Source organism: Anguilla rostrata, chromosome 12 (assembly GCF_018555375.3).
Source record: "Anguilla rostrata isolate EN2019 chromosome 12, ASM1855537v3, whole genome shotgun sequence".
Classification (NCBI taxonomy): Eukaryota; Metazoa; Chordata; class Actinopteri; order Anguilliformes; family Anguillidae; genus Anguilla; species Anguilla rostrata.
This window is the reverse complement of record NC_057944.1, coordinates 32,479,010-32,494,919: the sequence shown is the minus strand read 5'-3', so window position 1 is coordinate 32,494,919 and position 15,910 is coordinate 32,479,010. Positions and strand designations below refer to the sequence as shown.

Sequence of the window (15,910 nt, the reverse complement as noted above, 5' to 3'; positions counted from 1 at the left end):
CTCAGTCAGTCAGTCACAGACATGCGCGGTGTAACTTTATCACTCACTCAGTCAGTCAGTCAGTCACAGACATGCGCGGTGTAACTATCACTCACTCACTCATTCAGTCAGTCACAGACAGTCGCGTTTGTAGGGCTGGCCACGCTGTTGCGGTCCAGCCAAAAATAGTCTGGTGAAACTTATGGAAAAGTGTATTTCTCCAACCCGCTGCTGGTCTTTCCCTGTGGAGATGGTGTCAGTCGCTCTCTCCTCTCCAGGGTGCTTTTTTTGGTGCTGGTCATAAGCTGCCATCCCATCGTGTATCGAGCGGTCCGTCAGGACCCCATAGCTCGCGTGCGGGCTGTCGTTGGCGCCCCCCTCTTTCCCCCCCCCTCCTGAATCCACTGATGGCTCGAGTCCTCTGCTTCTAATGACATACGATGCCTTGGGCTTGCCAGTGTTTACAAACACGGTCGAGGCCTTGTGGTGATGCGATCGTTGAACGGATCATAAATCCACGGGCGCGGTAGATGTTCTCGTCGAAACTTTTGTGGCTGCTGTACAGTCGGAAACTGAAGTTTGAAAACTGGAGCGCGATAACCGACCTTGGATAAAAAGGGGGCGGGTCGTTGAACATAATGTTTTCGGCGTGATAAGTCGCTTCTTATTTTTCTGCCGGCTTCTACTTATTCGTCTTACATCACTGTGAGCATTGGGACCCGCGTGTGCAGTTGTTTTGGAGGGAAATGGAAAAGATAAGGGAAATGAGCCTCTCCTTCTTTTTTCCCTTTTTAAAACACCAGTACCAATAATAATAGCTTAGTCGCTTCATTTCTTATCCCTCCACTGCAGCAGCTGACCTGATAGTGTTTTGCTACAGGAGCTTTCCACTGCTACGTGGGTTTTTTTTTTTCTTCAAAAATCCCTCCTTGTTTAATATGCTTTGCGGTCGAGTGAGTTTAATGCATGCAGCAACCTCGCAGTGCTCACGATGCATAACGTTTCACTCTTTCAATTAACACCGCTCACAGATACAAGGATTCCATTTCAGTCAGGCGTCAAGAAAACCGTCGGAACGGAACAAGATATACAAGCGATAATATGCGGCCTGTATCGCGGAATTACGCTTGATGCGATACTGGGGAGAGAGAGAGAGAGAGAGACAGAGAGAGACGAGCAGGGGATTAAAGAAAGGATGTCGAAAGAGAGGACAGATTATTCGCGCGGTGAGGATCGAGGAGGCTGGAACGTTTCCAGCGTCTCCAATTAAGCCCGTCCCGAGTGGAGCGGGGGACGGGGGTTCCGCGGGGACGGCCGGTGAACTCGTTCTGAGGAGTAATAATGCAGTTCTTTCCTTTAATTAAGAGAGCGGGGTTTTAAACGGAGGAGCAGGTGAACGGCGAACGCGCCGAGCGGAAGGTGCCGGAAACTTGCGGCTAATGAGGCGTGCTGGTTTGAGTCAAAGCGTCTCTCGTTCGGCCGATTTGCCACTCGCTAAACTCGCGAAACCAAAGGACTGTTTTTCTTCTTTTTTTAAACCGGCTCCGTGTCAGACTAATTAGGCCCGTGATTATCAGGTTAACATTCGCTCAGCTCTGCGGGGCTGAACAGGTTGTAGCAATTTTTCTGTAACAAACTCCGCTGTAACGAAAAATGCTTGAGACTGTGACCGCTTATCGTCCTCATGGTATTTTATTTTGATTTGCCATCCCCCCCCCAGTTTTTATTCCCTCCAGCTGCGATGGATGGGTGACTTATCCAGGATGTATTCCTTCCTCTCACCAAATGCATGCTGGGATAGGTTCCAGCCCCCCGCGATCTTTACCAGGACTAAGCGGGTTAAATAATGGATGGATGGGATGGATGGATGCTCGTATTTTAGTGTCCTGTACGACCATAGGGTTTTGGTGGCCCTGAACAGGAATGTTGTTGTTGCTGCCTCAAAGTACTCCAGCATAAATCACACCCGCCACTTAACTTGAGCTGTGTGGCCCAGGGATGGTTGTGTCCTTTAAAAACTGCCGTTAAGTCTTTATGCCAGTAGTCGACTCTCCGCATAAGATGCATTTCCTCCAACGCCCCCACCCCCCACCCACCAGTCCTCAGTATGCATGCTACCACACTAATGGCCGCTGATACTTCACTCACCCAGATGAGTACTTCAGTCATAAATGGCGCATGAATGTCTGTGGATGAGGCCCATCCCCCCATTTTGAGGATAATGGGAGGGAGAGAGACGCACGTCGTGGTGCAGTGGATGTTTCTCATTTGTGCGGTAGTGACTTTTTCCGATTACGCACCTCGACTCGCTCCCTCTCGGTATCGACATAGCCAACTGTGAAAGTCGCTACATTTTCAGCCTGCCGCATTGACCCGTTTTTTTTTTGGTACCCAGGCAAATGTAACTCAATGCGCTGGCATTGCTGACCGCTAGGGGCACCGCAGTCAGTTAAAATCCCTGAAACAAGGCCTGTGCAGTAGATGTCATAATTGTAGACATCAGTGGTGAATGGGGAAACTAAGTGGTTGGCTGCCCAGCCCCCTCCACACAAAGGTTTTAAATCTCAAACATGACTTTCATTTGGCATACAATTCAGAGAATGCCAAATGGTTCCAACACCTGTCAAAAAGCTGAGGGGGCCAAAAAAAAAAAAAAAATTATAAAATGTTTTAAAAATTACTGTAGTAGAGAAGAGAATGACAGGCTAGGTAAAAAAAAAATAAAAAAAAAAAACAAGATTAATCAATGGCCGAAGAAACTATTGCGAGTTCTAGAACATGGACTTGGAATATTCCAACATTCCGAAAAACCTGCACTTAAAAGGGTTAAAATGCCCCTCTCTACTCCTGCCTTATAGTCCGAAATTCAAATATGAGAAGAGAACTCCCACTGTAGGCCACCATTAATCTGATATATTTTATCATTTCAGTTGACTGAAGTAATTTGCTGCTCATTTCATTATAAGGTAATGTCAGCTGGAGTGCACACGTTTGATTTATTCGAATAATTATGTTTGGTATGTATCAAGGGGTTGTCAAGAAGTGCTGGAATGTGCATTTACAGCAGTTGTGCAGATGCCTGGGTCAGAGAATCAGAGCGATTTTTTAAAAATTATTTATTTTTTAATGCAATTTCCACATTAAGCACAGCTTACACACATTAGTGAGGCGGTTATTATGTGTACAAAGGCGGAATTAAAAAGCTTCACTCAATGCACTGTGCGTGTGTGTCACATCCCCGCCCCTCGACCCACACACACACGCGCGCACCCCTCAGAACTGAATTCTTCCTGCCGTTTTTTTAATTTTTATTATTGTTTTTTTTTATGGTGTTGTCTGGTCACCTGATGATGGATTCATTATCTCATCACTCTAGCTGCCAGAACTGTCAGTCGGGACCCTTCCTTTTCATTCAGTGCAGTGAGCGAATCTATTCCTCCGTGGTCCACCCCTCCGTCTCTTCTCTTCTCTTCCTTTCTTTTCGGTGGCAGGCTTTGTCGCCTGCTCAAGTCGTCCTGTCTTAGCTGGCGAATACCATTAGCCCGTGCGTAGCGCAATGTTCATTGGTGAGTGGTAAAACCCGTCTGCTTTGTATTGACGAAGGCAGCGCGAATCCGCTAGCCGGCTGTAGCGGAGACGCGTTTCATTTCGTTCGTTTCGTTGATGTTCGGCGCTAGTTCCCGACAGAGAGGAAAGTTCGGGGTCTCGCGGGCGAACTCTTCTTTTCGCCGGGGCGCGCCGTTTTGCGGGCCGTGGCCAAAGCAGCCGGAAGAGGTCTGAGGAAAAATATGCTGTAATTAGTGTCGGCCGAGGTTGTAGCTCAGGGTGGCGCAGTGCGGAGGAGCTGGGGCTGATGTTTATGGAGCCAGTGTTTTATCTCCTGTTTACCCCCGGAGCTGACTGCTGTAAAATGAAGGATCCTGGAAGACCTTCCAAACGTCTCCAGGTTAGACTAGCTAGCGCGGCACCACCGCGCTCTCTCGCCCTGTGCCTCCACAGTCCACATTCTCAAAACGCTTTTAGCGTTCTCTCTGAACCGCCATCAGCACCGAGGTTCATTTCATAACACGTAAGGATGGCATATCTGCAGGATCTTCATCCAGTTTCTCTCTCCAGTCTCAATTCATTATGAATTATTGGCAGATCATGCATCATGCAATACACGGCATTGAAGGAGGTGTGGTACAAAAACATTACACATTTTTTCGATGCAAATTAAAGTATTTTTTTTATTTTTTTTATACAATACTGATAAGTGTAACAGGACAAAACAAAGAAGGTTGTATAAATAATCATTTTATACATTATAGATAAATTCTCTTTCTTTTCCTACTCTGACTTCCCCTCACTGCTTCCATGCTAGCCTGTTTCAGAAAGTGTATTTCTAAAGGCTTAGCCCATAGCCTAGCCCGTGCCTATGTACAATATAGCTTTACTCTGCGGTGTGTCACATGGACATGCTTTGAGATGCATCCAGAATTTCTCTGCTTTTAATCAATGAATATGTATAATGCACACTTTGTTTCTCTGGGATGTGCTGTAGGTGTAAATGCGTAAATATAATCTATGCATTTATAACTGCAGCACATTCTGGAACATACCAAAATCTGGCCCTCAAATCCAAATCCGGCCCTGGTTTTTTTCTTCCCGGATAATTAACTGATAGCAAAGGAAGTGAGAAGTGATGTCACAATGGTAGATATGAAGATCTGGAGGAAGTGACAGATGATGACATCACAGAGATGTAAACCATCTTTGTATTACCATTTTTCCATGATTATTGCAAGTGCAAACTCCAACCTGTTTGAATACGTTACAGTTCTTATGCAAGTCTTTTTTTCCCTGTTGGAAGATGGTGTGAATTTGAAGTGAAATATGTGAACAGTCGATTCACCTCGCGAGAGGAAGTAGCAAACTAACTGTAGAGTGCTTTACTTTAAATTGAGTGTGACATATTTAAGCCATTCTTTTTCAATTTTTTGTTTTTTAAGCCTTACTTTTTGCCCAGAAGTTTTTTGAGATTAAAATTGTGTAAATATTTTTACTCACTGTGGGAATGTGTGATTATTTTGTCCGTTTGGTTTTCCAGGCAACGAGTTTGGCCACCCCGAGTGGCTGGACTTCCCCCGGAAGGGAAACAATGAGAGTTACCACTACGCCGCGAGCACCTGCTGACAGACCCTGCTGGACACCGGCAACTCGCGCTACGGCCCAGCTGTACGTCCTCGACCGGAGTGCCACCGCCGAGACAAGTACGCATGCGCCCCCTCGGTGAGCTCGCCGTCACAGGTCCTCACGGGTTACACGCGCTCGCAGTTACACGCACACACACACACCGTTACACACACTCGCAGTTACACACACTCGCAGTTACACACACACTCGCCGTTACACACACTCACCGTTACACGCACTCACTGTTACACACACTCGCAGTTACACGCACACACCGTTACAAACACTCACCGCACCCTCCCACGTGAGTTACACACTCTCCGGACCCTCCTGCATGCCTTACACACACACTCACCAGTTGTACACACTAAGCAATTCACAGTGGCTGAAGTGTATTTCAGTAATGAGAAGTAATAATCTTTTTTTTTTTGTTTGTTTGTTTGTTTGTTCTCACGCCTGTGACATAACAGTGGTGTCCTTCCATCCACTTCCTGTGTCTCACAGGAAACGCTGCATTGAAGTTAGGATCTGATACCGTGCTGTATTTATGTATTTATTTTTATTTTATTTTCCTCCTCTCCCTTTCTCTGCTGGTATTAGAGTAATAGGATCATGCAAATCGGGGTGGCCGGGTTGAGTGGGTGGGGATTACGCTTGCGGGCGGGTAATTGATTCAGTAATGCTCCAGCTACGATGCAGTCCGCAGATTAGGCCCGCTTCACCTTGCAGGGCTCCACCGCGACCTTGACTCTGCGCCCTCCGGTCGCTGGATGGATGAGGGAGGCGGGGGTGGGGGGGGTAGAGCGGAGACTATGAGGTCACATGTCACTGAAAGGGGTTAAGAGTTTTTTTTTTTAATTTATTTGTTCATTTTTTAAAAACACACCCTCCCTCATATTTTGCCTATTGATTTGGGCTCACCGTCTGCTTCCAGCCCCTCATCCTATTTGCTCTTGTGCAAAGACAGTGAGAGGGGCGGTGCCTGGGGTGGGTTCCCGTGGCGACCGGCCCGTTTGTTATTCTCTGGGTGTGACCTCTCGCTAATGTAAAAAGGAAGCACTTTTTTTTTTTTTTTACCTGGACTCCATTAAACTGGGGGACCTAAACCTCACAGCATGCTGGGAAAGGTGGCAGTGGGATCAGTGCATCTGGGCTCACAGCCTTTCCGTGCTGTGCATGAGCGCCCCCTGTTGGCTCCCCCCCCGCTCGTCGGGCTAATGAGCACCTACGTGTGAGTGCGTTTGTTTTTGGGACTGTTGTGTGTTTTTGAGTGTTTGGGGTGGTAGAGGTGTGAGTGTGGGTGTTTTAGGGGTAGAGGTTCAGGGAGCATGGCAGCTACATCCTGAATTAGATGTGGGAGCGGAGAGCAGAGAGGGGCGTATGTTACCCACGGGATTGCCGGCTGCGCTTTGAAGCAGTGCTGGAGAACACTTCAGAGGGAGGGTGGGGGGGGGGGTCTGAACGCACTGCGGAGCGACGGAGCGTCAGACGGGGGTGTAAACACCAGCGCCTCCCGGTCTCACCAGTGGGGCCCAAACAGGAACAAGCAGTGCGAGCGCGTTTAAATTCCGCAGTATCAGCAGTTTGCAGGGAGGGAGGAGGAGCTAACCCAACGCCGGCGGTGGTAACGTGTCCTCAATACGCATCATCAGTCCCTCGCCTTCAGGAAAATGGCGGCTCTTGAGATTCCAAGTTGTCAGAATCTGACAATCTGATCTGGATATTTTATTTTATTTATTTTTTTTTTTTTTTTTTGTATTAGATTGCCAGCTATTCACTTTTGACAGTTTATTTATTTTACTTATTTTTTGCAAACACAGAACTGCCAGTTAAAACCAGGTCACTTCTACATAGACTTTCACAAAGTGAAAAACTAAATGTACAGGTACAGTAAAGTTGTTTTTAAGCTACAGCTTGAGCGAAAGTAAAACTGAGGTAAAGAAGCCATAAGAAGAGCCATACGCGCGTCGTCAGCACTCATCTTAGTGGCCTGTTTTCAGCGATGTAGACTGTGGCCTCGCCAATACATAGTTACTGGTTTGTACGCACTCCACGATCTGCGTATATAATCAGGTAAGGTCCATGAGTTGGCATACGTGTCTGTTTGCTGCATGTCTAAGTGCTTGTAGCGCTGCAGTTGTTTCATGTTGTCGTCACTTGTGGGCACCAAGACAAATTCAGCTTGGTTTGAAGGCTACGTGACTAAAGTTGAATCACTAGTGCATCTCAGCTTCACACCAGTACCTGTGTCGTTTTTATTTTAGTCGGGATGAATAGATTGGATTGATTGATTGATTGATGATGATGATGATGATGATGACTGGAAGTCCTCTATCATTCCTTCAGGCCTTCGTCAGCGCCCGGCACGAGGGGGACAAGGTGATCGTCTTCGAGAGGGCCAACGTCATCTTCGTCTTCAACTTCCACCCCACCAACAGCTACAACGACTACCGGGTGGCAGTCACCTCTCCCGGGAAGTATCCTTTTCTCGTCTTGTTTTTCCCGTTTTGAGCCCCTTTAGTTTAATTTTACCCTCCCGGCTGTTTCCGGGCTGAGCAGGTAAGTGGCTCGGCGGGGAAGTGCTCTCTCCAGCAGGGAAGTCACGCCTTCCCGTCGGGAGCGCCAGCCCCGGGGCGTGTTAGTCAGCTGCGGCGGGATCGCGGGTCTGTGTTTACAGGCCTGGGATTAGCGCGCGCGAGCAGCGGGGTGGCTGACTGGCGACCAGCCTAATTAGCTCAGCATCTGTCGGGCGTTGCTCGCGTCGGTTTTTCGCGGACGGTCTCCGTGACCCCGGGCGCACGCGCTCCTGCCCGCGTCCGTCGCACGCTCGGCCGAGCCTGGAGGGCACGCGGCGGACGCCGGGCTCCCAACGCCGCGGCCGAAACGCTACATCGGGGTCTGGACCCGGTCCACAGGGGTCTGGAACCCCGTCCCACAGGGGTCTGGAACCCCGTCCCACAGGGGTCTGGAACCCCGTCCCACAGGGGGAGCTGCTTTTTTATTTTATTTATTTCACCTTTTATAAAAAGTCACTCAGCGGTGCACACGCAGGGAAGCACGCGAGGATGAGTCGGCGGTGTAATGAAGTGCTGTAATTGCTCAGTTGAGTGCTGAGTAATGGCTGAAGCCAGGCCGCCCTGTGGCTCTCCAGGCCCTGGGGTTACAGACCCTTGCCCTGCATGGCAGGCAATTACCTGCGACACAAATCTTACCGGTTTTCAAGGCCTCCAGAGCGCGGGGGGGTTGGGTGTGGCCACTGTGCGGGGGGGGTGTCGTTCCAAATGGAAAGCACAGTGAAGGCACACAGCTGCTTTGTCAAAGTGTAAAAATAATTTTAAAAACTAAAATAAAAGCCAGTAAAATCAGAAGTGGGCACAAACGTTGAATGGTTAGAGGGAGTGAGGGTAAACCGAAACAACGTCCCACGTGGCAAACTCCAGTGGTGCAGGTGTGTGTGTGGGTGGGGTGTGTGGTGCAGGGGGTTGTGGTGCAGGTGTGGTGTGTTGTCAGGTGTGTGTGTGTGGTGCAGGGGTGTGGCGGGCTGTGCCTCCTGTTTAGCAGGCCTAACAGATGGGCACCTCCTGATCAGACTGCTGATCAGCCTCAGCTGTGTGTGTGTGTGTGTGTGCGCGCATGTGTGTCTGTGTGCACATGTGAGTGTGTGCATGTGCGACTGTATGTGTGTGTCTGTGTGCACGTGTGTGTGTGTGTGCGTGCGTGACTGTATGTGTGTGTCTGTGTGCACGTGTGTGTGTGTGTGCGTGCGTGACTGTTTATGTGTGTGTGTGCGTGCGTGACTGTGTATTCGTGTGTGTGTGAGGCTGCTGCTGTCCAAGGTCCTGACAGGCACAGCTAACAAACGCCGAAGAGGAGGAGCGGGGCTCTCTAGCCCTCCCCTTGCCCCTCCCACTGTGACATCACTAATGTACATGTAACCCGCATGGCGGGTCTTTTGCTTCCTGACCCCTGGATGTTCCACCGCAGACGTGGCTGATCTCGGTCAGCGCAAACCGTGGCTCGAGCTGCAGTGAGCGCAGATGCTCTCTCCCCTCTGTGCTGTTTCTGCTCTGGCCTCCCTGGCTGTCACTAAGGCTGCTCTGAACCGGCTTTGGCTCATTACTGAAGTTTAAGGAGGAGGATGCTAATTCAAAAGATTTTTAAAATCTCGCTGTGAAAAAAAAATTCTGTTTTTTTTACGACTTTTTTTTTTGGGATTCGTCTCGTCTCCGAAATTCAGAGGCGCAACTTCAGCTGGCTCTTAAATCTTTTTTTTTTTTTTTTCCTCTTAAGACTTTTTATATGCTTACTTCTCGTAGTCTGGATATTTCATTTGAATATTCTTGTTTCGTGCTCTGGGATGTACATATAAAGTGTTATATAAGTGCTCGTTGTGCTGTATTGCAGAAGTGCTGAAATTGAAGTGGTTATTTTCCATGTTAATTGTCATCCCTTTCTGTACGTAATAGTGCTTAATTTTACTTTTATTTCAAGCCAAAAAAGTTTTAGAATTCAGACGTTATCGTTTAGGCAGAACAGCAAAGAAAAAGAAAACTTCCATTCCTTGAGGTAGGCTGAGGACTTCCTCGTACACGCCCGGTGCGCGTGTGTGTGTGTGTGTGTGTGTGTGTGTGTGTGTTCTTCCCTTTCCGCAGCCAGAATTTCAGGTTGCTTTCATCTGAAGTGTGTGACAAGTCTTGCTTCCGGGCCCGAGCACTCGTTTGATGTCCCTCGCAGTAGGGGAGACGGAGTAAACGTGGATAAATAACACAGAAAAACACGTCTAATTGGCCGCTGTTAACCGCCATTAAGATGGCGGAAATTACGTGCCAGAGCGGCGCACGCAGGGACTGACTGAGGGCTCCGTGCGCCCAAGAGACGTCTATGGTGTTTGTCCAAGGGAGCGTGTGCAAAGGACCCAATTAGGGGATGAGCTGGTTGAGAGCCATTCAGACAGAGAGGAGGATGACGGGAGGAGGAGGATGACGGTCCCTCAAGGGGATCCCTTGAGGAGGGAGGCGGGTCCCTAAAGCATGGCTCTTCAGTAGGCCGAGACACACAAACGCACGCACGCACACACACACACACACACAAACTCACACTAGTCTGCCTAGAGCTCCAGGGCTTCCACTGTGGAGCAGGATATTCGAGGGAGACGGGGGTCCGTGGGTGTGAGGTCACACCGACAGGGTCACTGTGCCCTAGCAAGCCCTGTGGTGCTGTCCCAAACACAGCGGGACTTATTAAACACCCCCCCCCCCCCCCAATACTGCTATCCACAGGAGAGTCACTGAAAATGGAAATTCACAACAGAAGATAGGACATATTCGCCCAATGCATGTAAATGGACTGCATTTATATAGCGCTTTTATCCAAAACGCTTTACAATTGATGCCTCTCATTCGCCAGAGCAGTTAGGGGTTAGGTGTCTTGCTCAAGGACACTTCGACACTCCCAGGGCGGGGTTTGAACCGGCAACCCTCCGACTGCCAGACAATCGCTCTTAGATCCTGAGCTATGTCGCCCCCATGTAGGAGTTTCAGGTTAAGCAAATCTGTTAAGGTGCGTTTTTATAAGTGCCATCTTTTCGGCAGCAACGGGACGCGCCCCTCCGTCGTTAAGGAGGGCCGGTGCGTGAGCTCAGTTTTTAGCGAACATACGGCGGGGCAGCGGGCCTCCCCTCCCTGTCGGTCTAAAGCGAGCGAAATCTCTGCAGTTAGGCTCTTTCGTTTTTGGGCTCTCGGCGATTCCATCACGTTAGCGAGCTCGCACCGCCACGCGTCCTCCCCCGCGCTCTTCCAATAACCCTCCTAATGAATCCTGGGTGTTTTCCGCGGCGAGGCTGAAATTGGGCCGTCTCTCGCAGCGCCTGCTCCCGCTGCCCTCGGACCCGAGCGAAACGGATCGCTCGTTAAAGAGGGCGGAGGCGGCAGCGTTTTTTGCTGAGTCGGGGCCCCTGGGGCCCCGCGTTGACGTCCTACACAGGAAGTGACACGCTCTTTTTTGCAGTGTAGGGGATGCACCAGGATGCTCCGCCCCCCCGTCATCCTTTTGAGAAGGAAATTAATTCCGTAGGACAGTCTTCCTCTTATAAGTTATTTAGAATGTGGTCAACTCTTCAGACTCCAAAGCTCCCAAACATCAGCAGATGACAGATTTAAGAACGGCCCTCTGCAGACTCTTCTCGGTGTGGATCCAATGCCAGCTCCACCTGTACGGACGTCTCTATTGCAGTAATCGGCTGGAAATCTACACTCTTCCCTCTGACTCGTGCAAAAATGCATGCCCCTCCCCCCTTAACTTTTATGTTCCCATTTCTTTATTTGCCCCCCCCCCCCCCCCCCAGGACTGGTAGTCTCAACCCCTGATGATGTTTGATTGAAGTCTTCTCCAGCGTTGCGTTGCGTAAGTGGTTGAGTCGGCTTGACTCACCACCTGCAGTCAGTTGGAGCCCCGCCTACGTGGCAGCACATCCTCAAAGGCGTTAGGGATCACTTCCTGGTTCCGTTACTCAGCTCATCATAAAAGCGTACCAAACAACTTACACAGAAAGCAAGTGAAAAAAGGAGTTTAGATTTGGAAGAGAGCTAAGTGGTACACACAGGCTTGGGTGTAGTTGTTCTGGAGTGGTTCTGGTTTCCATGTCTTAATTATGCCAACTAATTCAAAGCGATTGGAAAGTTTTCTTTTCGCTCGCAAGAAATGAAAATGAGGGACTTTGCTCAAACTTTCAAAACGTAAGCATGAAGTTTACAATTATGCATCGGAAATCGGCTTTCCGTTTCCAAGTGTGTCAGGGTCGGGTTTGATCGCTTCATTCTCCGAGCACATTCTCTCTTTTTTTTTTTTTTTTGCTAGCTTTGCTGTAACCCTGAAACTTCATATCCCCGGCAATCTCCGAGAATAAACGCACTCTGCGGAGAGCGAGTTCTCTCGGTTGCCATGGTTATGCGTTTAATTATAGTCCCGTGAAAGGAGGAACAGTCGCAATAAGCGAACGGGAGAATAAAACAAGAGAGTCTTCAGATGTGAAGGAAGCCAGTGCCTTCTCTCTCTCTCTCTCTAAATAATGCACACATAATTGCCTGGTTCCTGTTTACCTGTAGAAATGAGAAGAGCAATGTCGGAGAGAACAGCCAAATATGAGCGGCCATGTGATCTTTCTGGTCAGGTTTGGGATGGGGTTGTGGGTCGGGGGTCGGGGTGGGGTGGTGTCAGACCTGGCTCTCGGGGATTGCTGCTGGCTTCCCCCAGCACTGCCAGTCACTTTAGCATTTGGGGGGGGGGGGGGTGTTTTGGGTTGATCACGCGCCTGCAGAAGGGCAGAGGTGTGGCATGGGAAGAGGACGCGTCCCGTCTCTTCACATCTCTGCGAGCCCCCGTCAAAGGAGGAGACATCAAGGAGGAAAAGAGGGGGGTCACCACAGAAGGTCATCGCGCTGCGGAAGAGAGGAGATGGTGTTTTGGAGAAGTGATACAGACTCCATTTTACCTGAGGCACAGAGATTCAAGCCTCAGTTTGAGGAGAAAAATAAAGAAAAAGCACTTTTGACTGAGCTGCTCAAAGGGGTTACTGCACCATAGGTATACATTACAAGCTCCGGTGCTTTAAGAAAATAAACTTTGAAGATTTTCCTGGAGCCGTTTTCCTGCAGTTGGCTGGATGGACACACTGAAGGGGTTGGAAGGGCTTTGACTCAGTTTTACTTTTTTCCCTCCTTTCTGTTTCTGTCATTCATTACTTTTTTATTTTCACCTCGAGCAAGCAGCCGGAGAGGTTGGGGAGCACTCTTCTCCGGTGCGTCTGAGTCCTTTTAAGAGTGGCCAGCAGCACCAATCAAGGCTCCCTTCTCCTCATACCCCTCCCACCAAGGCACTGAAAGGCCACTCCCACCGAGGCACCAAGTGGCCCCACCCACTGAGGCACTGAATGGCCCCACCCACCAAGGCACTGAATGGCCCCGCCCACCAAGGCAGTAGAAGCCCGTTTCTATTTGCTATCGTAACGACCACTGCCTGACCAGCAGGTATATTCAAATTCTCCTGAAGTGTCTCCACTCTTATAAAATATCTCCAGTATTGCAAACCTAAAGAAATTTGGTTTCCCCCGCTCTCCTCTGCATGTGTGTGCAGTCTGGCTCTGCTGACTCAGTCTGTGGAAAGTCGAAGCTGAAAATGAAGTGTAGGCAGCCGCGATGGAGGAGCCTCCATTTCGCGGAGTTTCCGCAGCATCGCCGCTGTCCTGTGGGCGGGATGGCGGGGTAGCAGAGCTTCCCCACGATGCAGCAGCTTCTCTTCCCCCGGTTAGGGACTGCTGGGACCCCACCTCCTGCTGGGTCCCCGCCTCCTGCTGAGTCTAGATACTGTACTTAAATACTGCACCAACTTGGAGCACGATAAGCTCAGTTCTAATGTACTCTTAGGTTGGTGTGCGCACACGTGTGCATGTGTGTGTGTGTGTGTGTGTGATGGCATGTGTATGAAGGCCCTTAGTGTCAGCCATCTGTGGTGTTGTATGAAATGGTAATGGCAGATCATCACCTCTGATGATGCTGTTTTTGTAGTCCATCATTTGCAGTGACTCTCCTTGTTAACGACTCCATTACTACTAAATTATTCTCCATTGCTTTTCATCCTGAGCTGCAAAAGTGAATCCGACAACAAAACCACACACATGCACACACTACAGGGTTTTATCGCCAGATGTTCCTGTATTTTTTTAATTCACTTCTGCCAACCGAAGCCTCAGCAGAAGTTGCCATTAACTGGCTGTGTTGCCAATGAGGTGAAACAGCGCCACCCGGTGGCGCGGCAGAACAGCCAGGCTGTATGTGGGCCAGATGATGAAGGCCGGGGGGGGGTATGTCTTCCAGGCGCACCGCGCACCTTGTGTTTGTTTATCACCGGTGTTCACACAGCTGACGCGTGTGTTTATCAGTAACATTAAGGAAAGACTGCCCGGTGTGTGTATGCAGACGTGTGTCTCCGTTGAGATCTAGTGGGAAGTATTTTTTGGTAAGGAACGTCTCATTCAGAAAACGCCTCCGCCTTTCCGCGAATCGGTGATACAGGTAGATGTGTGGAACATTGTTTTCCCCCCCAAGCTGTACTCATGCTTTTAATTTGGAAAAATTTAGGCGCACGCCAATACATCCCAATTAGTAGATGTGCTCCCAGATTATTTTTCCCACTTGGCAGGCATTCATTTTCAGCAGCGAATGCCTGTGGTACCGTGAGCGTGAGTCTCGTCACGCCCGGGCGGATCGGAGTCTCTCCCTCAGCCGAGACCCTTGGCTTGTTTGTGTGGTGCGGAGGGCTTATGGGTAATCGCCGTAGTGCTGCTCAGTAAGTCTTCATTATTCAGCCCTCCTTTCGTCTGGGATTTCATGCACAAGGAAACGCTACACCCCAGAGTTTCTCCTTCACCTAGTTTTGCTCCATCCTCATTTTCTCTCTCTCTCTTATGCACAAGTATGCACACACATGCACGCACGCACACACACACACTTGTATTCACTCTCCCATCTCAGACCTTTCTTTCACAGGCAGCTGAAGTGCAGGTTTTCCCTGGGTGAAAACAGGAACCCGCATCCCATCTCCGAGCCATTCAAACTCACTCCGTTCCTGCTTTTCTCAACAGCCACTCTCTGAAGTGCCAATGTTTTTTGTCTGTCTGTGTGTGTGTGTGTGTGTGTGTGTGTGTGTGTGTGTGTGTGTCCTCCCTCCAGGAATGGCACTTTATCCAGCTGGATGGAATATTTTAAATCCCCGTTGGATATCGCCATGAAAGTTCAAGCTGTCAGAGAAGATTTTGATATGTACCTCAGTGACAGGTGTCTAAGGGGGTTAGGTCATCTCTCTTTACTGCTATTTTAAACAATTCTGCTGTATCAGCAGTCTCTCTCTCTCTCCCTCGCACACACACAAACAAACACAGGTATATACAGTTAAATGCAAAAGTATTGGGACAGTGACACAACGTTTGTTGTTTTGGCTCTGTTCTCCAGCACATTGGCGTAGAAAACAATAAATATGAGGTCAAAGTTCAGACTGTCTGCTTTAATATGAGGGTGTTCACATTCATACCGGGTCATCTGTGTAACATTTTACAGCCCTTTTTATGCATAGTCCCCACATTCTAAGTGAGGAAAACAAATGTAAGCAAGAGTAATTAGACAATTGGCTGCTCAGCTGTTTCTTGGCCAGCTGGGTCTTAGCATCATTAGTTCATGCACAAGAAAGTTAAGAGAAGGTCTAGAGTTGATTCAAGGTGTGGATTTTGCATTTGGAGCCTGTTACTGTTGTCTGTCCACATGGGGACTAAATAACTGCCAATGCCAGTGAAGCAGGCCATTATGAAGCTGGAACATCTGAATAAATCCAACATAGCTGAAACATTGGGTGTGTATATGAACTGTGTGTGTGTGTGTGTGTGTGTGTGTGTGTGTGTGTGTGCGCGTGCGTGCGTGTTTTCTCTTTTCTCTCGCCACATAGTGTGTTAAGTACATCTACAAGGCCATTTGGCAGTTACACTATAAACAGTTTGGTTCAGATTTCAAGGAATCAATGAGTGGATGGTGTTACAGGAGGAGAAAGTGATCCCAACCTGAACTCTGAGCGTTTGCACTCGAGTGGGCACATCTACATAAACTACTCTTAAAGCTTTACTCCCAGATCCATTTTCTGCTTAAAGTACCATATCCTCCGTCTCTCTCTCTCAGACCTACTATGGCACTTAGCGCCATAGTTTACACTACTT

At 49.0% G+C, this 15,910-nt stretch overlaps 1 protein-coding gene across 1 annotated transcript in view; it reads left to right on the top strand.

Annotated features, from left to right (window-relative positions):
* The window catches only part of LOC135235717 (1,4-alpha-glucan-branching enzyme-like), a 114,784-nt gene that overhangs the window by 83,162 nt on the left and 15,712 nt on the right, over positions 1–15,910 (top strand). Inside the window, 2 exon segments of the mRNA XM_064301503.1 lie at positions 5,069–5,250; positions 7,501–7,631. Coding sequence (XP_064157573.1) covers positions 5,069–5,250; positions 7,501–7,631 — 313 coding nt within the window.